This window comes from Lepidochelys kempii, chromosome 17 (assembly GCF_965140265.1).
Source record: "Lepidochelys kempii isolate rLepKem1 chromosome 17, rLepKem1.hap2, whole genome shotgun sequence".
Lineage (NCBI taxonomy): Eukaryota > Metazoa > Chordata > Testudines > Cheloniidae > Lepidochelys > Lepidochelys kempii.
Window position 1 is genome coordinate 3,736,677 of NC_133272.1, and position 21,213 is coordinate 3,757,889.

General features: G+C 43.7%; 1 protein-coding gene across 1 annotated transcript in view; it reads left to right on the forward strand.

Annotated features, from left to right (window-relative positions):
- LOC140899684 (transient receptor potential cation channel subfamily V member 1-like) overlaps positions 1 to 20,718 on the forward strand; it is a 39,870-nt gene extending 19,152 nt beyond the window's left edge. Inside the window, exons 2-18 of the mRNA XM_073315573.1 lie at positions 3,578 to 3,904; positions 4,536 to 4,702; positions 5,036 to 5,188; positions 5,703 to 5,843; positions 6,696 to 6,994; positions 7,659 to 7,835; positions 8,481 to 8,645; positions 8,931 to 9,026; positions 10,038 to 10,108; positions 10,877 to 11,042; positions 11,572 to 11,638; positions 12,132 to 12,448; positions 13,113 to 13,240; positions 14,331 to 14,446; positions 15,021 to 15,154; positions 16,920 to 17,135; positions 19,445 to 20,718. Of these exons, the coding sequence (XP_073171674.1) occupies positions 3,588 to 3,904; positions 4,536 to 4,702; positions 5,036 to 5,188; positions 5,703 to 5,843; positions 6,696 to 6,994; positions 7,659 to 7,835; positions 8,481 to 8,645; positions 8,931 to 9,026; positions 10,038 to 10,108; positions 10,877 to 11,042; positions 11,572 to 11,638; positions 12,132 to 12,448; positions 13,113 to 13,240; positions 14,331 to 14,446; positions 15,021 to 15,154; positions 16,920 to 16,970 (2,565 nt within the window). The 5' untranslated portion in view covers positions 3,578 to 3,587 and the 3' untranslated portion in view covers positions 16,971 to 17,135; positions 19,445 to 20,718. The remainder of the gene's footprint in view (positions 1 to 3,577; positions 3,905 to 4,535; positions 4,703 to 5,035; positions 5,189 to 5,702; positions 5,844 to 6,695; positions 6,995 to 7,658; positions 7,836 to 8,480; positions 8,646 to 8,930; positions 9,027 to 10,037; positions 10,109 to 10,876; positions 11,043 to 11,571; positions 11,639 to 12,131; positions 12,449 to 13,112; positions 13,241 to 14,330; positions 14,447 to 15,020; positions 15,155 to 16,919; positions 17,136 to 19,444) is intronic.
- Positions 20,719 to 21,213: the final 495 nt, after the last annotated feature.

Below are 21,213 nucleotides of genomic sequence, written 5' to 3' on the forward strand. Positions count from 1 at the left end.
CAAACCGACAACAACATTCTCATTCCATGTTTACTTCCATAGAAAATTGTACAGGTGCCATTGATTTAGAGGTTAATGAATCCTACTGAACTGAAGATCCTGGTACAACTTTACCTGTGGTCTTGCTAACTCGCCTCCATAAGCACGTATGAGGTCACTGGTCAGCTATTGCTTGTATACATAATAATTCTTAGCATGAAGGTCTGTTTATAGCTGAGGAGGGCACTTGCTGTTGCAGGATTTCAAAAACCCTTATTTTCAAAGCATTAGATTTTCCAGACAATTTGGGATTTCAGGAAATGTTTTGTAAGAGGACATTCCACACACTCTCAAATCTGGCTGGGTCAGAGTTCAAAAGGGGTACAGTGAAATGCTTTCTCTACTTCTGATCCTCCAGAGTATTTTATATCTAATAATGATATGAACAGTAGTTCCTACCTGCATGTCACGTTCACCTCGATGTATCAGTGTTTGCCTCATTTCCTCTTGATCACACTGCATGTACACATGGCTGTTTAAAACACTTTAATAAGAAAACAGTCTAGAAACAGTCTTAATTTTAGCATGACAAGGTGGATGAGGTAATATATTTTATTGGACCAATTTCTGTCCAATAAAAGATGTTACCTCACCCATCTTGTCTCTCTAATATCCTGGGACCATCACGGCAACAACAACCCTTCATTTTAGCATATCTGTTGTTATCGTAAATCAAACACGATCAAAGTGCTGGCCTTCCGAATATTACTCATCTAGAGTAACCTGTCCTTTTTTGCTTTCTTAGTATCTCTGAGGTGACTATCAGCTTCCAAGGTCCACCTGTCTAGTGGCTATCTTACTGGAACCGGTTCTCCAGTCTTTTACACCATTTAGACATCACTGTGACTCCACTGAAGTCAGTAGGTGGTAATTTCCCATGTTAGCCAAACATCTCTTTGCTACCATATGGCTGAGATGCAGCCCTCATGCACAAAGACATTGGTTGAGGCCCAGTTCACTGGCTAATAGATCAACATTTAGAGTAATATCCTTAACCTCTACCCACAAAGACTAATTACTACCCCTCTAGTTATGTGCTTTTAACAGGCCCATTCACAACAACTTAGCGTCTTCTTTCAGTCCTGTCCTCCAAATCTCTCTCAGCAACATCTGACATTTCAAACTTGCTGGACACCTGTTTCATTCATTTCTTTAGCACACCTTCTTTCTCCATTCCTTTCTCATTTGCTCTCCCTAGTGTCAGCTCCTTACTTTGTCCTGCTTCTCTTGATTGATGCTTATCCTGAAAATAACACAACTTTCCCTCTCCCCTTCTTGTGTCCCCTGACTCTCATCAGATGGGCAAAAGGAGAACAAGAGAGCTTGTTTGTGGTAGATGCCATGGACCTGATTCTGCTGTTACTTACCGACTGGTGCAACTCCTTTCATATAAATGTGTTACTCCCGATTTACCCTGGTCTGAGAGCAGAATGAGCCTTGTTGTTGCCAAACAAAGAAATTTACTTTGAGCTTTAATCATTCATGTGCAAAGAGGTGTGAGTTGTTTTCTCCTTGCCAGGGATCTATGATAATCTGAGGTGATGTAGTTTGCTCCTATGATCCTGTGTAAAATTTCACTCCTGGGAGAATTCTCCACCACTGTGCAGTGAAGAATTTTGCAGAAATTGAACACGCGTGCAGAATTTTCTATCCCCCACCAAAATGGACTGCAGTACTGCTAGCTGCCACTAGGGGCCACTGGACTCGGCAGAGCCCAGCTTGCACATAGAAGACACTGCTGGAGGGAGGAAGAGGGAGTTAGAGGGTTTCTGGCAGCGGCAGTTCCCTGCATGCCCTGAGGGAAGGAGAGGGCCGTGTGCAGGAAACTCTGTGCAAGCCTGGGACCAAGCATCAGGCTGTTTCTCCCTCTGGATCCCTGGGCTCGGGGTGGGGGATGGGGCTCTGTGGGGGGGAGGGGATGTGGCTACTTGGGCCGGGAGGGCCCCGCAGGTGGGCTCTGGGGAGGGGTTGTGGGTTTCTGGCCCCACAGCTGGGCTCTGAGGGGGGAGAAGGGGACAGAGAAAGAGGAGCTGGGTTGTCATAGGGGTTTCTTTAACACTCTACTCCCAGGGGAATTTTTGGGTGTGTCTGTATTGTTACAGGCATACTTGCTGACAGCTATTTTGAAATAAATTACCAAAATAATTGAAACTGGCGTGATTCTGCAGAAGTAGTAAAAATGATTTTCCATATCAGTTGGTTTATTAATCAGTGCTGCAGCCTCTTCTTTGCTGGATCATCCCAGAGGGAATGTTGCTGTGCACTGATTTCACATACTGAGGATATTTCCTTCAGGTTAGGAGCTATTCGAGTGAATAGTTACGTTGAAGCATGCGGAAGACTCAAGCTGCCTGCCTAACAAAATGCTAAAGGACAGGACAGTGTGAGCTATGAGTCAATTTCCAAACAGTTCAGTGCTTCACCTGGTGGGGAGTAGCCTGTTTGCTGAGGATGGCTTCATGGCTGGTGAAGACGAGATCCTTCGTGTTAGGTTTCTCCTCTTCATGTTCATAGTAAGATATTGTAAAAATTCTTTCATGAACAAAGTAAAAAATATATATAGATGAAGACATGAACAGTGAAACCTTATGCTTCAGGGCATCAGTGGATTGCTGCAGGGGCGAAGAGGAAAATTTCTCTTCACAGTACCAGATACTACCTTGTTAGTGAGGTTTTCATTTTAGATATTGGCGTCTTCCAAGACAGGATACCAGGACCATACCAGATCAATGTGCCTATGTAGCAATTTGTACCTTTCCATAAGCCTTACAAGAGCTACATGTGTCTTGGTTTCCTCTTCCTCCCCAGCATGCAAAAGGACCTGATATTGGCCCTACTCTCTTTCCCTCCTAGCATGTATATATTTTTATTTGCTCCTGGCTTTGTAACATTCTATAAGTCTGCCACACTATTTCCCAGTGTATGCCAGGTTCTGGCTAGTGGGGTGGGGGGAGAATCTCTGTTGTTGAATTTCCTTCAAGACCTTACTCTTGATTCTTTTACTGTAAGTCAGAGCTTTGCAAGCCAGAAGAGGCTTGGTCTGTCTGTGAAGCAGAATACTAAATCAGTGTTTATCACCAGAACGGTGGTGGTGGTTGAGCAATGTACCATCTGATAGCTGTTTGATGGGCTTGTATGAAACGAGTTGGAGGTGATGAGGTCAATGAATAGAACAGAAAAGATACAGCCCCAGCCTTAGTGAACAAGTGACCACATCACAAGAACCATGACCACAATTGGCACCAATTGACCCCCTTATTAATCATATCAGCAGACCGGCTGAATTCCTCTCTTAACCCAAAGCAGTGGTTGGTCTCTCCAGATCAGGAATGAGGCTGAGAGGAGCAGTGAGTAGAAAGTGTATATTGCTACTGTACCTTCCCAGGTAATACAGAATGGCAACCAGCACCTTCACTTAAAAGAAAAAGAAAGCAACTCCCTTTCTAACTGTTACTGGTGAAGAGTCCTAACCGAAGCCAGACTAAGCTCCCACATAGTTTATCAGGTGGCAGTATTAATGTCACTGGGTTCCCTGCAGCCTGCTGGCCATGTCATCCATCCTTGGAAAGATGAGGAAACTTGGCAGTTCTGATGTGGAGGACTCTGAAGTCACGGACGAGCACACAGATGGTGAGAATTCCTTTCTGGGAACCCCTGACAGCCTTCAGGGTAGCCAGAGCACCAAGGTACAGCAGCTGCCCAAAAGCAACATCTTTGCTAGACGAGGCCGCTTTGGGATGGGGGACAGCGATAAGAACATGGCGCCCATGGACTCCTTGTACCAGATGGACCACCTGGTTTCTGCTCCCGTCATCAAGTTTAATATCAATATGGAAAGGGCAAAAATACACAATCAGTTTGCCAAGTAAGTTCCTGATATATTGGATATATATTATGACAGGGGTTGGGCTGCATAACTCAGCATTTACCCATTGCACCAAAGTATTTGCTTTTACAGCAGATATTTCAGTATTTCCTACGCTTTAAAGAATGGGAAGTATCCCAAATACTATGGTACATTTAATGACTATTGCCCATCCTGGAGTTGTATCTCTGAATACAATCTACTCTCCAAATGAATCAATAGGAGTGAACTCAGTGCCTCCAGGAATCAAACCCTTTGGTGTCTTTCTCAAAATTAGTGGGCACCTTTGAAAATGTTGCCCTGAATCATTTACCCAAAGCTATACAGTGAATCCGTGGTAGAGCTGGGGTTAGAACTTGGGAGTTCTTAGCTCCCAGGAGCGTGATCAGATGTTAGACTTAGTTGCTTAACTGGATTTGAGTTCTTGTTCTTAACTTTTCACCAGTAAAAACATAATTTCACCAGTAAATCTGTTTGTCTAAACATTTATGATCTTATAGACTGTACAATTCATATATGTAATATTCACTAATGTGTGTGCCACTGAAAGCCAGTAATGGAAGTATAATTGGTGGTTTTTAAGAGACTTGCTTAATCCTTACGTTTCAGTAACTAAATGTATCTTTGTTAGGCTCCTATCTACCAATTCCATTGCAAGCTGCTCAGAAAAAGCTTTCAAGTTCTATGATCGCAGAAGGATCTTTGATGCTGTAGCCCAAGGTGACACAAGTGATCTGAATGACCTGCTGATCTATCTCCATGAGACCCGGAAGCATCTCACAGACAATGAGTTCAAAGGTACCCAGTAGTGTCAGATACATCCAAATGCCAATTCCCTCTTCCAGCAGCGCTGCTGAGGTTAAAAGATCAGCATGGTGTTAACTTAAATACATGGTAAGACATGGCAGGGGGTTCTGTGTCATGCAGGAGTTTCCCATAGACTGGGCAATTCTCTATAAAGATGCTGGAAATTTCAGAAAAGTTTGAGAGGTTATTTGTGAAACCCTAAATGTCCGTAGGTTCTTCCATCCATTCAGAAGATCCCAGATCCCTTGTTATTACTGCATGCCTAGGTGTCAGAGGGCAGGTTTGTAATGCCCCCTTTTATAGCTGTAACCCTTTGTGTTACAGAGCCGGAAACTGGGAAAACCTGCTTATTGAAAGCCATGCTGAATCTGCATGATGGGAAGAATGATACGATTCCCCTGCTTCTGGAAATTGCAGAGAAGACAGGCAATCTGAAAGAGTTAGTTAATGCAGAATATATTGACAACTACTACAAGGGTAAGAGAGGCAGCTGGAAGAATGTCTGGCCTTGCCTGAGCCTAAGTCTGTATAGAAAGACTGAAGATTGGTTACACAGGACCCCTGAGCCCTTTAGACGTTTCTCTGTATGTGACCAAGAATGAAGCTCTGGTTCTAGGAAAGCAGAACCACAAAGTGCCAGAGAGCCTGACGATTAGTCAGCACTTGTATTCCTGAAATACCTGGATCACACCTGCTATTTATGCCAGTGACATGTTTGGTTAATGTGGTCTAATTTTCTTTCCTTTCTAGCTGCACATTGCTGGAATAGGGTTGGGAGCACATTGGCAGGGGTGCAAGGAAGCCTGTGTTTGCTGCCTCTGTGGGCTCCATTCTGTTGATAAATAGAGCACTTCAGTCTCCAGTGATGTTCAGTTTGTCCCTTTTCACCAGCATTGCATTAACCTCTGAAGGAAGAGCCTGTAGTGTCTGGCAGCTGTTTCTCTGTGTTATGTGATGTGAGATTTTCATGGTCTGATGCGTGTTTCCCTAGGTCAGACTGCTCTCCACATTGCCATCGAGAGGAGGAATATGTACTTGGTGAAGCTCTTGGTCCAAAATGGAGCAGATGTTCATGCAAGAGCCCACGGAGAGTTCTTCAGAAAAATCAAAGGGAAACCGGGCTTTTATTTTGGTAGGGAAAACAAGGAGCATGATACATGATTTCAGTCACTGATCAAGTAACCAAGAGAGTTGTCCCAAATGTGAGCTGTTCAAATACTCCTGATTATGGGGGACTGGATGACCCACAAATAGCAAGGGGGCTAATCCAACCTTCCCTAGTATTTCCCTAATGGGGACTGGGATTACAAAGGAGCTAAGGCAGTTAGGCATGCATTTCCCATTGATATTCAGTGCAAGATGGGTACCTAACCTCATTTGTCTTCTGAACTACCTCTGTATCTCTTGATGGGTTGTATCATTATTAAAGGCACCTTCTAGCCCTGCACTCAATATTTCTATAGCCATCTGTTTTCAGTGGGAAGAGGATATTATAATCCAAGCACTTTTTTTTTCTGCCTAAAACTTAGTGTGTGAGGTCCCAACACAAGAAGTCTTTTTGTGTGTGTGTGTGTGTGGAAAACTCCCTTAAGACATTCAGTCCTTTTAACCAAAATACATAGGGACCATTCAGTGTGCATTTCTAATTCGAGAATTCTTTTTTTTTCAACTCTTCGTATGCTGGGTCCAGATAACCCCAGTCTATATTGATTAGCAAGGTATGAACATGTTCCCTAGTGAGTGACATTCATCCATGTTTAGAGGGCCTGCACAAGTTTTATGCAGTGCTTAAGTCCTATAGGGAAATACAATTTTTACAATGAGACTATGATTTGGTACAGTATTTGATGGAGAACTCTCACCCCTGTCTGGTCATGGTGGGAGGTGGAGACTTGTACATTCTCCTTCGCTTTTAGGCTCATAAAGGTGACTTTTGTACATATGGTGAGTTTTCTGACCAGTGGTTCATGTTGCTTGCCATTAGGTGAACTCCCTCTTTCCCTGGCTGCCTGCACCAACCAGCTAGGCATTGTGAAATTTCTCCTGGAGAATCCGTATCATCCAGCCAATATAGCTGGCCAGGACTCTATGGGCAATACAGTTCTGCACGCCCTTGTGGAGATTGCAGATAACACCAAAGATAACACCAAGTTTGTAACAAAGGTGTATAACAACATTTTGATCGTTGGTGCCAAAATTAACCCGATGCTGAAGCTGGAAGAGATCACTAACAAGAAGGGACTGACTCCTTTAACCCTGGCTGCAAAGAAAGGGAAGATAGGGGTAGGTGGACACATACCTGTTACCCTTTCAAATGACACACAGTATAATCAAAACATTTACACTGGGTCCATGTCATTACTTGCTGCCTGGGCCTCGCAGACCGAGATGGTGGAAAACTTTGCAGGACTTAACACTGGAGTTTAAAAAGCAAAGCTTTGGCATAGTCTAGATCATGTATCCAGAGGGAGTCATGTAGTACCACTACATGTATGTCAGCTTAGATGGAAACAGTAAAAGTGCCCTGGCTGCTATCTCAGGTGGAGTAGGAAGCGCATCTTTGATTGGCTGACGTGGCCAATTCCAAAATATTTCCCATTCACCAAGACAGTGACCTCAAAGGGATATGAAACAGGTGCCTCTAGATGTCTGTTTTAGGTTTCAGAGGCCAAAGATAGTCCCAAATCCTAACTGGAAGAGATCAGAGACACTTCTTTGTGTTACTGCATTAGCCCATTTGCCACATTCATATTGCCCATTCTCCAGAACCCAATGAGATCACTGGCTTTTGGATAGTGCAAGCTGTGAGCTGTACAGTATCCCAATGGCTTGATATCAGTGCAGTTAAGCCAGGGAGGAATCTGACCTCCTGTGTTGTTGAGAAACTGAGTAACAAAAAATCTACCACAGCTGAAATGTTGGTCACATATTATTCTTTTATGATTAGATTTTCGCCTATATCCTTAGACGAGAGATCAAAGAGCCTGAGTGTAGGCATCTGTCTAGGAAGTTCACCGAATGGGCCTATGGACCCGTCCACTCATCTCTTTATGACCTGTCCTCCATAGACACATGTGAGAAAAACTCAGTGCTTGAGATCATTGCGTATAGCAGCAAAACACCAGTGAGTATGAAACCTCCTCTACACGTTCTTACTGGGTTCAGTGGTCAGCTGCGTTCTGTACAGTGCATGTCTCTGAAGGTTTGCATCCTTAGTTACAAGTAAATAGTGATCAGGAACAGTGCAGAGATGTAATTTTGTTCTTGGCACGAGTCTATGCATTGACATTCCTTTTGCCCACCTGACTGTGGAAGCTAATCCCAGGACTCTTTATTGCAAACATTCCCCTTCGGCTTGAAGCCAGCAGTACTGTTCACAGGAGTGTTTGCTCAGACAAGTAAGAGTATGGTCATGCCATACAGCAAGCCCCTGTGTTGTATGTCATTCCCTGGCACTCTTTTGGGTTCCTGAGAGAAACATTTTATAGTTAGAGCAGGGGACTGGGAGACAGGCCTCCTGGCTTCTGTTCTCAGCTCTGCTCCTAATTCACTGTGCAACCCTGGACAAATCATTCTACTTTAGTTTCCCTATCTGTGAAGCAGGAATAATGACACTTCCCTGCCTTCTGGGGATTGGAGAATGTGTTCGCTATGGTCAATGAGGTTTCATTTACTGTTTGCAAAGCCCTTTGGCAGGTGCTCTCTCATCTTATGTGTGTATTGGCTTCTTTGGGACTCGCATTTCTTCTCTTTCTCGTCCCCCTCGCAGAATCGCCATGAGATGCTGCTGGTAGAGCCCCTGAACAGGCTGCTGCAGGACAAGTGGGACCGATTCGTCAAACGCCTATTTTACTTCAACTTCTTTGTTTATGCCATGCACGTTATCATCCTCACCATTGCCGCCTACTTCAGACCTGTGGAGAAACATGGAAAGGTACTTCACTGGTCATGCTCATCAGTGTGACCACCCCAGAGATGAATTCCCAGGCATGCCTGCCATGTTCATGGTGCCAGAGCTTAAAAGGTTCTTCCTTCTTTTCTGAGTGAGGAAGAGAAAGGGCGTAGAGGAAGGATTCCTCCTCCAGCCCCTCCTTGGAGAACGGAGGAAGCAGTGCTTTTAGGGACCAATCCTAGGGGAAGCCAAGCACCTTCAACTGCTCAGCAGACAGGTCCTTTTCCATCTTCAGCTGTGCTGACCCTTTGCTCCTGTGTTATGCAGCCTCCCTTCAAATTTGAATACACCACTGAGGAGTGTTTTCGAGTCACCGGAGAGATCCTGAGTGTGCTGGGAGGTCTCTATTTCTTTTTCAGAGGGGTAAGAGCTTTGAAATGTCTCTTTAGAGCCATGTGGATAGGTGGGAGCCAAAAATAGGTGCCCCCTTTGATTTGGGCTACTTGCTATTCGAGTCCATCCCTCACTCGAAAGCTGCAGATAGTTTTCAATGGCATGGCCAGGAGCTGTCAGGTTTCTACTGAGCTACAAAGCTAAAAGAAAAGGAGTACTTGTGGCACCTTAGAGACTAACAATTTAGTTAGTCTCAAAGGTGCCACAAGTGATCTTTTTCTTTTTGCAGCTACAGGCTGCAACACGGCTGCTACTCTGAAACCTGCAAAGCTAAGGTGCAGTTGCCTGTCATGCTACTGTGTGAGAAGGAAGGCCCTACAAAGTCTAGGAGTGCCTGAGCACAGGAACTAGCCGAGACAAGGTTTAACGGGGTACTGAATATAGGCCAGGGCCTGCACCATTAAGGACTTTAGAGATCATCAGTGCTATTTTAAACACAAACTGTTACTGTGTGAGCTGTAGCTCACGAAAGCTCATGCTCAAATAAATTGGTTAGTCTCTAAGGTGCCACAAGTACTCCTTTTCTTTTTTCGAATACAGACTAACACGGCTGTTACTCTGAAACCTGTTACTGTGTGGTGGCCAATGTAAAGAACGCACAGCAAATACAATGTGATCACAGTTGCTCAAACCAGTGAGCAAATGGGCTGCTGTCTTCCACCCAAGCTGCAAGCTCCAGAGTAGTGCTACACTGAGGGGATAACCCTAATTGAAGCTCATGCTTACTGGAATGTGTGTTTCTTTTGAGAGGTCCTTGTGGTGAGCTAACTTAGGGTGAGCTGTTTTTCTTTTCCCAGCTTGGCCCTGGCTCAGCAGACCTCCCGAGCACTTACAGGGGCAATGGTTGCAGTAGCATTTCCAACAAGTGTGATCCAGATAACAGTCAGCACTTAGATACAGAGTGATGGGTCCCCCCGGCAGATTCACAGTGGAAATCTACTTGCCAGCCTGAAACTGACCTTTCTTCTCCTTTTTTTGCAGATACAGTATTTCCTGCAGAGGCGGCCCTCATTGAAGACTCTGCTAGCTGACAGTTACAGTGAGGTTCTTTTGTAAGCTTCTCAGCAACTTCTTTATTTGCCTTTGAATGTGGCATTTAGGAGCCTGAGGGACTCATGGCCTTGGCTTGAGCCAGGCAGCTCATGTACAGGCTTTGAAATAAGCACAGTGCTTTTCATCCCCCAGTTCTCCTAGCACTTTACACAGGTGGCGCCAGGTCATAACCCTCATTTACAGGTGGGGAACGTGAGGTGCTGAGAGGTTTACTGACTGGGTCCCGCAGCAGAGCCAGGAATAGATCCCAGGACTCTTGACTTGCAGTCCAATGCCCTGGGCACTGGGCCAAGCTGAAACCTCTCTTGTCCCCAATGGTACCTTCCGCTTTACTCTATTGGAGTCCTCTGCCTTCTCCAGTCGGAAGGCTGCTACACAGGGCAGCTTCCTGAACTGCTGCCAGTTCTGTGGTGAGAGAGAGGGAGTACCAGAGAGAGCAGCGCTCGAGGACAACACAGAGAATTGTGGCTTGTCTTGCTGACACCCTGCAAGGCAGAAGAACAGCAGTGGGGTTGGAGAAACAGGGATATGTGGGAAACTTGGGAGTTATCAAGGGGAGAGGAATTGAGGAGGGTGCAGAAAACAAGTGAAGCATGAAAGGAAAGAATCTTTCAAGGGATGGAGGTTGGCCTAGGAGGACATGCCTGTCCAGGTGGGTTCTAATGGGCTTTTGGGGAGTTCCTGAGCCCACTGCTTATGTCTTCATCCCTCCTTTCTTGCCTAACTGGGTGGATCTGCACTCTGCTTGGACCATGCTTGTCTTTCAGCTTTGTCCACTCGTTGTTACTGTTGAGTTCAGTGGTGCTGTACTTCTGTGGCCAGGAACTTTATGTGGCATCCATGGTGTTCTCCTTGGCACTGGGCTGGACTAACATGCTGTACTACACCCGAGGCTTCCAGCAGATGGGAATTTACTCTGTCATGATTGAGAAGGTCAGTCTAGGGAGCAGCTGGCAAGCACTGCTGAATTTTCACAGAGCCACCGACTCAACCTTATGGTTTAAACCAGGGAGAGCAGCTTTATTTTCACCGTGTGGGGGAGGGGGGGGAATCTACTAACTGTTCCAGTGAGTCTGAAAAGGCTCATGTCCGTTAACTCTCCTCTCCTCCATTATTTTCAGGCCTTCTCCACAAAGAAGTCTGACCTCTTCATGTGGTCTAGCCAAGCAGCCTATAGAGGGGGACAAAGAACCACACTGTCTTAGCTTGATTCACACATGAAAAGTTGAAAATATATTTGGCATTAAATATATTGCATATGCATGTAATAGGTTTTATGAATAATGCAAAGGAAATGTTCTCTATATTGAAAGCCAGTACTAGGAAATGCAGTCATGGTGTAAGGCAAGGGCAGTGAGTTCACACTGTATAGTTCCTTCTTGGAGCCAAATCAGGACCTTCCACCACTCTTGGTTGCAGTTTGTGTTAGAGTCCTATAAAATGTTCTGTTTCCATGTTGCAGATGATCCTGAGGGATTTATGTCGTTTCATGTTTGTCTACCTAGTATTTCTCTTGGGATTTTCCACAGGTAATGTCACCCTGGGAGTTATTTTTTCTTAGAGAATCAATGAGATTTAGCAAAAATTACCTTTTCAGTTAATTTAGAATTCCCTTTACCAACTAGAAACTAAGAAATCTACATCACGCCCCCGTACAAAATCTCTACCACATAAAAAAATAAAGAATACTATTACTTAGCATTTAAATGGGGCTTTTTACCCATAGATCTCAAAGTGGCTGGCCAAGCAGCATTATTCCCATTTCACAGATGGAGAAACTGAGACACCACATTTTCAAGTAATCTCTAATTTTGGATGCCTCCATGTTGGGTGCCCAACTTTAGAATCCTGGGGACTGATTTTTCAGAGCTTCTGACTCCCCACAACTCCACCTGCAGTCGATGGCCGTCAATATATTGTGTCTAATCAGATACATCTTTGCAAGTTTTTCATTGTTTGCAAAATGAGCATGATCTCTGAGTAACTTTTTCTTGTATACATGGCTCCTCCCATCTGCAACAGCTGTGGTGACTCTGATTGAAGATGACTATGAGGGACAAGAAAATAACAGCTCTCTCTGCACCCGATCAGTCCAGCTGAAGCGTGGCCGCATGTCATACAACAGTCTGTATTACACCTGCCTGGAGCTGTTCAAGTTCACCATTGGCATGGGAGATCTAGAGTTCACTGAGAACTACAGGTTTAAGTCTGTCTTTGTCATCCTGTTGGTCCTCTACATCATCCTCACCTACATTCTCCTGCTCAACATGCTGATTGCGCTGATGGGGGAAACTGTGAACAAAATCGCACAAGAGAGTAAGAGCATCTGGAAACTCCAGGTTTGTCGATCCCCCAAGGGTTCTGGTTTTATGTTGGAACTAGAAAGAGAACTTGGGGGATAAGCACTTTAAGGGGAATCTGGAGGGATTGGTATGTTTCTAAACTTGCAGATTTTCATGGCTTTCGATCTCCTGATTCCTTACCCATGAGCACAAGCCTGTATGACTGTCCTTGGCCCCTTTCCTCATCTGGTGTATGATGCACTGTTTAAGCAGATGTTCTCGATGTACACTGAATATTTCACAGATGTTTGCAGTTTAAGAAAATAAATATTTTTATTATTAGACAATAACAAAGTCAAAAACCAGAAGGCATTTAGGCTCTTGACACTGGAAAACTATGATCAGAATATGAAAAGATAGAGATTATGCATTGGATGAAAGCAAGTGCCTTCTGCCAGGTTTGCAGACAATGTCATGTCAGCTTTTGTGTACGAAAAGAAACCCTGTAGTTCTAACTACATAACAGTAATCATCCATCGTTTTAAAAGACACACTTCTAGAGAAATTTCCTGTGTTTGTGGTTGGCGTGATCATTGCCCTAGGCTGACAATGCAGGTGAAAGTTCGGGGATTCTTGTTTTATAAAGAAAGGACTCAACATTTGTATAAATATAGTTAAATGCTAGCTGTTCCCCACTCCCCTTGCTTTTTTCAATTGGTAGAGAGCCATCACCATCTTGAATATTGAAAACAGCTACCTGAACTGCATGATAAGCTCATTCCGATCCGGGAAGCGAGTCTTAGTGGGAACCACGCCTGATGACAAGGACGATTACAGATGGTGTTTCAGGTAACCTGGTTTTATTTTAAATGGACAATCTTTTACAGAAACATATCTACAGGCTGGGACGGCTCAATAACTGGTAATGGGATGCAGAGCTCTTAAACTTAGGATGACCAAAAATTACACTAAGTGATAGCTGTTCAGTGGCCTGAGTGAAATAGGTTCTTAGTCCAATTCGCAATAGACTTGGTCCAGCCTGCTGGGTCTGAGAAGGGCCAGAATGCCAAGCAGACCTTCTATGTTAAAATAGCAGCATTGTGTCCTCTCATTGCTGTCAGACTCAAAGCAGCATCATAATTCAACGGATAATGAACAGATACTGCAACTGAGCCTTTTTCTTTCGATATCTGATTCTACGTTGCTTTACTTCTTGGGCCACTGTGACGCAAACTGCTCAGTGGGGAGAATCCTAGTGGAGTGCAGAGATTGAGTATCTGACCTATGCAACAGGGACGTCTATGGCATTCCCTGCCAAACCGTGAAGCGTTGGCAGAACTGTTACACAGCAGGCCTGCGATAGCCGGAACTCTTCCTTGTGTGGTGATTGGTTAGTGGATCTGCATACTCATGGATTCACCAGCCCACAGCCAACCCTCTGCCCTGGGACACAAGGACAGAGTGTGACCATGGAATCCGTTGGTGTTTCTCTGCATAGTATGATATAAATTTAATTGAGTCAGGCTGGTTTCTCCTCAGGTGAACGTTACAGAATTCTTTGTGGACAGTTGCCTCGGTCCTCAGGCTGAGAGTGGCCTTTTGCAAATATCCAGTAGATGGAGAATTTTATTTGGTATATTAGGGACTTTAATACAGAATATTAAACCCACAGGAGCTTTAATCAGCCACAAGGATTAGGCCAGCACCATTCTACAACACTTTACTTCACAAAAATTCCAGGATTATTGCTGTGTACCTTGAGTACTTCAAGAGTAGTAATTACTATTCTACAAGAATTATCTATGAGTAATTTGTCCACACAGAGAACTGGTTGCGTGACAAAGTTATACTGTGCATGAGGTCCTTGAGACTCTCGATCCCTTTTTGGAGAATAAATTAGATCCCCTTCAACATGACATCACTCTTTTTCTCTCTCCAGAGTCGATGAGGTGAACTGGTCCACGTGGAACACTAATCTGGGCATAATCAACGAGGAGCCCGGATACAGCGTGGGCTTGAAGCGAAACTCAAGTTTTTCTTTTAAGTCTAGCAGAGGTGAGGAATCCATGCATGGAAACACTCTGGTTCTTCCCATATTCTGACGATAGTAGACTATACATTTGGTTATAAAGGCAGCGTAATGTAGTGCAAGTTTATACATCTCTTAGTGAGACTTCCAATAGCTACATGAACTGCTGTTAAATGAACACAGTGGGCAAAAGGATTAAAATGAGCTAACCCTGTATTCATTTTGCAGTTTTATTTTTTGGAATTCTCTAGCTCCCTCAAATTCCTCACTCTGGATGTTTTTGGATGGTGTGTAATGAGTGGCACACCTTGGTGAGCTGGGTAGAGATGGCAGCAGTGTATCATAGGAGCCACTCTCTGATGCCCCAACCCCACAGTTCAGTAGCTCACTAGCCAGCGCAGAAGAACCCCAGTTCATAGATCAGTGGATGCACTTGTCACCTTAAAAGAATGGAAAACTGACAGAAGAATAAAACTCTTAAAAGAATAAAATCTTCACTTGTGCTTTATATTTATATCAGCTTTCCTCTGTTTTGGAAACCAGGAATATTCTAGTCTGTTTCTATAGGAAAAAAACATTAATAGCCACTTTGCTTATAAGTTTCAGGGAAAAACTGGAAGACCTTGGTTCCACTTTTGAGAGATGGGAGCAGGCGAGAGGAGGCACAGAAACAGCCAGAAGAAGCCAAGTTAAAACCCATTTTGGAACATGATTATGAGCCTGAAGACTCTGGGGCAAGGAAGTCTGTGTAGTTTTTTTGTTTGTTGTTGAATATAATTGTTCTTAAGACGAAAGTTAATTATAATTGTTTTTAAGTGTATTGTCTGTGTTCACAGACCATGGACTTGGAGCCCTTTATGAGAATAGGGCATTACTGCAAAAGGACTGAGGAAGTTACTGTATGTAATAACTCGTTAAACATGCTAAGTAAACAGCTTGTTAGTTAAGACCATGTTTCCATAGTTATTTCCAACATAAGTCTGCCAAAAATTGGTCGTGTCTCCATTACTGGTTAGGTATTTATCTCCAGATCAACCACACTAGAAGGCTCTCTCTTGAGCTTTGTACATCACACATGCTGGTTAAAAGCAGGAAATAAACTTGAGTATTTTTGCCCACAAGGAGTTTTCCTCACCTTCCAGTGCAAAAACTACAGATGGCCTAGACCTTGAGGTTTCCTACCTGGCCCAAACAAGAGACATAAAAGTCTCTATTGGATTTCACTGCTTGCTCCCCATCTCCACATCCTAACTGACCCTTGGGAGGCTCCTCAACTGCTTGGTGGAATGCTCTATAGCAGTCTTCTGCCTGTGGGACTTCTCTGGGATAGAAAGAATGTCACAGCTTCTAACACGGGTACTCAGGCTGCAGTGAGTTCGATTTAAGTTTTCAGTCATCACACAGTTTGTAGCACTGATACAGAAATATGGTTTTATTGAATAGGTTTTAACTTAATCTTTACCATACCCCAAAATTACAGCAATCACTGTTGTTTTGGTTATTGGACAGAATCTATTATCAACTCCCTGAGAAACAGTCCCCAAAAGCTAACACATATTATGCCAGTACAGGTATGCAATATCGGCGGGTATGATTTGTAGAGCCCTGCATGGATACAAAATATATATCCGCGGATATAAATCAGTTGCTGCGCAGTGCCCTGCACTGGCAGCTCCTCCAGCATGGCCACTGGGGTGGGCACCTGTGGGCAAGGAGCCCCATGGGCAGGGCTGGGAACAGTACAGCCATGCAGGAGAAGCTACCAGTGTGGGGCATTGGCTCCTGAGAGTGGATAAGCTTTCGTGAGCTACAGCTCACTTCATCGGATGCATACTGTGGAAAATACAGAAGATGTTCTTATACATACAAACCATGAAAAAATGGGTGTTTACTACTACAAAAGGTTTTCTCTCCCCCCACCCCACTCTCCTGCTGGTAATAGCTTATCTAAAGTGATCACTCTCCTTACAATGTGTATGATAATCAAGTTGGGCCATTTCCAGCACAAATCCAGGATGGCCCAACTTGATTATCATACACATTGTAAGGAGAGTGATCACTTTAGATAAGCTATTACCAGCAGGAGAGTGGGGTGGGGGGAGAGAAAACCTTTTGTAGTGGTAAACACCCATTTTTTCATGGTTTGTATGTATAAGAACATCTTCTGTATTTTCCACAGTACGCATCCAATGAAGTGAGCTGTAGCTCACGAAAGCTTATGCTCAAATAAATGGGTTAGTCTCTAAGGTGCCACAAGTCCTCCTTTTCTTTTTACGAATACAGACTAACACGGCTGTTACTCTGAAACCTGTCATTAGTGTGTATGTTTCTAATATAGCAAAACTTGTATGTCTTGTGATCTGTATTCTTTTCTGCCTTTGTCAGAGTGATCTCATGGTCTTGGATTGTATCATATTCCAGTGGCTAGTAGTGTGATCATACTTACATTCTTATCCATCAAGTAAATGGCTACTATAAAAATGTAAATTTGCCCCACAGGAAGCCAGAGGTTTCCACCTTCTGCCTCATGGAGAGACTGCTGCAAAATAGGTACAGTGGTGTTGGGAGCTGCCATCTGCTGAAAGAAACCGGGAAGGAAACAAGAGAAAAAAGTTAGACTGTGAGAGAATACTGTGATTCACAGTCCTTTGTCAAGGGGTGACTGATGAATATAAGAGAGGAAAGCACTGACAAAGAGCAAGTAGGGTGTCAAAGGTAGATTAAATCTCTTTTTATTTCTCTAGTCAAGGACCAGTTAAGTAAATGGTCTCATATGCTCAGGGTTTTTATTCAGAGACTGATGGTAAAAGCTAAAACTAAAAAAAAAAAAAAAAAAAAGCACTTTCATCCAGGTTGCCTTTATAAACCAAGGCTCTAGGTTTTCTATAGTTGCACTTTGTCATTTTTAGCTAATTACAGTGTAATGGGTGTTTCTGTACTGAGAATGTTCTCTATCCTGGTTACAAACAGTGGACAACTCAGAGGGGCAGTATAAAATCTTCATCAGTGCTCTGAATGTTATGGGCCCGCAATATCAGACAAGGAAGTTATATGTGAGGCCACAACTGTGGGTTGGGGAAAAAGGGACTTCTAACTAGAGAAATACCCCTTTAGGCAACGCTAACAAGATTTGTTTAGTTCACAGTGTTGGGAGCTACTATAGCTTGTGGTGTCTTTATTTCCCATTCATTTCAGTGATCTCTTTCTGTCTTTTTTGTTGCTAGAGGCCCCAGAGATCAGAAAACTGTCTCTCCTTATCACTGTCTTATCAAGTGAAAGAGTAAATGGTAAAGGAACAAGCCCAGGAGCATATAAGTTTATATTCGCTCTATTAATGTGAGTCAGCATTTCCTCCTTATAGAGTACTCTGGTCCTCTTCTTACTCTCTGCAGCTTCCTCTGACATCTGAAACTAAGATGAGGTTTGAAGGTGTGATCTAAAACTCACTGAACTCATTGGAAAGACTCTCAGTGACTTGAAGGGGCTTTAGATCAGGTCTTTTAGGCGGTGTTAGTTAAGCCTTCTCATCTCTCATAGTGCTCACTGACACACCATGCCTGTATTCTGAGACTCCTCCCAAACCCACAGTGCAATACCAGCCATGGCCTCATGGCCAGTATTTTGCATTGCTGAGTATTATCTCTCATGAACATAAGATGGCCACACTGGATCAGACCAAGGGTCCATCTACACCAGTATCCTATCTTCTGACAGTTGCCGGTGCCAGATGCTTCCAAGGGAATGAACAGAACAGCCCCTGGGGGATGGGGACATAGCCAGGGGTTGCTCTTGGGCACCTCCCACCCACCCAGGGCAGGTGGAGGGACCAGGGCTCCCCACAACAGCCTAGGCTCCCTGGGTTGCTCTTACCACTGCCCAGCTCTGGCTTCCGGCCTGGCTGGGGGAGGTGCCACCAAGAGGGGCAGGGCCTCATGATCCCCCAACTTCTACCAACGTTCTGGCACTCCTGTTCCCAGCATCTGCCAATTAGAGGCTTAGGGAAACCCAGAGCATAGAGTTGTATCCCTGGCTATCTTGGCTACTGGCCATTTTTTAACCCATCCTCCATGAACTTATCTAATTATTTTTTTGAACCCAGTTATACTTTTGGCCTTCGCAACATCTCCTTTCAATGAGTTCCACAGGCTGACTGTGTGTTGTGTGAAGAAGTACTTCCTTTTGTTTGTTTTAAAGCTGCTGCCTATTCATTTAGTCAGGTGACCCCGGTTCGTGTGTTATGTGAAGGGGTGAATTACACTTCCTTACTCCGCGCTATTCATAATTCGATAGACCTCTACCATATGCCCCCTTAGTCGTCTCTTTCCCAAGCTGAATAGTCCCAGTCTTTTTAACCTCTCAGATGGAAGCTGTTCCATACCCTTAATCATTTTTGTTGTCCTTCTCTGTACTGTTTCTAATATATCTTTTTTGAGATGGGGGATGCACTGACACTGTCAAAAAAACAACATCTGTATAAGGAAGCTAGTCTATGTTCATACTTTTCAAATCTATTATACTTTTTCAGATACACATATTTTATCTGAAGGGCCAAAATCCATATGATGTTTATGTAACAACCTGATATAGACCATGTTAGCTATTTTTACAGGCCCAAAGTCCAGAGTTTGGTCAAGAGACCAGAGGCCTAGCAAATAGTGAACAATATTAGCTAAGAGAGCAGAACAAACAAAAGACAACCTTGCTTTTTGCTAAGATAAGCTTGGTCAGCGAAATGCCAGGTGGGGAATCATAACTGGTGTCTTTATTTGAAGTTGAAAACAGACCAAAGGAATGAAAGGGGCCCTGTTCCTGCTGTAGGAAGAGATACCTTCCCACACATCAACCTTGAGTTTATGGAAGAGGTTCAAACATGTCAGTATGAGATATGACATCCTCCCTCTCACAGATGCACATCCCTCCTCCCAAGCCATTATCAGTGCCTGCCTTAGAAACACAAATGAGCAACTGAAAAACAATCTCTATTGCCATGTAATTTTCATTTGTCTCTTTGCTTTAACCCCCAGGTATGTACCTGTGGACAATCAAAGGAGCTACTTCATTCCGATGGACCTCTAACTGAATTCAACATATATATTTTATACTAATATACATTTTATATATTGTTTGAAGTACTAATTGTATGTTATGTGTTAACTTGAAACCATGGGCAGAGACCTCATGTAATCTTTGACTATTGGCTACTGTACTTGTCTTGCTGCTAGACCTATCCAGGGGTTTGGGACTACCTACTGTGAGGGGGCTTATTCCTTCACCCACTTACTTCCCTGGTCCTTCTCGCATGAACAGAGAAGAAACAATTCAATGTTTATTAGGGTGAACTTCCAGCAAGCATGATTCTAGTTTCCTTCCTTAGCATCCCCCTTCCCAGCTTTGACACCACAGAGCCTTACCTGTGTCCCTGTTCCCATCCCCCCCCCCCTTAGCAAAACATGATTCCAATTCCCCACCCCATCCCCTGTTCCCATTTTCCCCCCACCCACTCATGTCCTGATTGACTGCAGACTATATAGTAAAACTTGAGTTCTGCTTAGCTATACCTTAACCAATCATTTTACTGAAATTTAACTAACCAATCCTAACATATTGTAACATGATTATTTAACCAATTATATCCTACCACCTTAATTAGTTTACACCCAGCAAAATTAATTATATAGCAGACAGGAACAATCACAGAACCAGACAGAGATTATGCAGACAAACAATAGGGAAGCGGGGACTACAGTGATAGAACAACAAAGAAATGAGGATTTCACATCCCAGCTGTTGATAAGTGAGTTCTTGCCAGACAGGATGCTATCAAACTAAGTTTCCTTTTACATCTTCTAGGCACTTCCCTTTCTCTGGAGGCGATAGGCATTATCAGGACAGGATTGTATTCCTAACAGCCCAATAGCACCTTATTTCAATGTGACTAATTTGCAATGTGAGGATCTGACCATTCGCTTCCCAGCTTATGGCTGCCTCTGCTGCTTAGCCAAAGGCCTTAGCCTAAGAACAAGGCCTCAGACTGTCACAGTAAGAGAAAGCTCTTACACTGGCAGACAGTGATTTTGATTCTTTCTTTTATACCTCTATAACTAGCCAAGTGATAAGAATACACCTAAATTCTTAGTGTATAGGCCTTTACAGACAGGCTTGAATATCTATATCCTAACACCTACCCCGTCATTTCCCTCCACCCATGGAAAATCCATATAATTCACTGTAATCAATTGATTAGCAGTGTCTCTGAGCCTAATAAGCAAGGTGACACTCCACCAGCACTGTGCGTAATACAACCTACGTGCTTGATTCTACACAGTGTCCATTTTGGTCCTTTGTTATCATATACTTTATATGCTTTTAAAATGTGAATTAATGTTTCAATTTCAATTCAGATTTCCAAACAATCACTAAATTGGCAACACTGCATGTAACTAGTTCACAAAAATGAGGTGTGGGGGGGTGTTGGGGAAATCCCTGGAAGGGACCTCGACAGCACAGTACTCCTGCATGTATTTCAACACTGGGGGTTCCCCACAATAGACCTTTTTACAACTGCACAAAATACCAAACACCTTCATTTTTGTTTCAGTGCAGGTCTCTGTGTGCAGTCGTTAGGCGATGCATTCCTCCTCTAGTGAAATGCTCCCCTTCTCTATGCCTTCCTTCCTATCCCTCTCTTGAACTGAGTGATCCACAAGATCAGGCTGGATGGGCCACAGTAATTCTACTAGCATGGTCTTGCCAAAACATGGTATCCTTACCCCCTCAGCATGACTGTGCATCC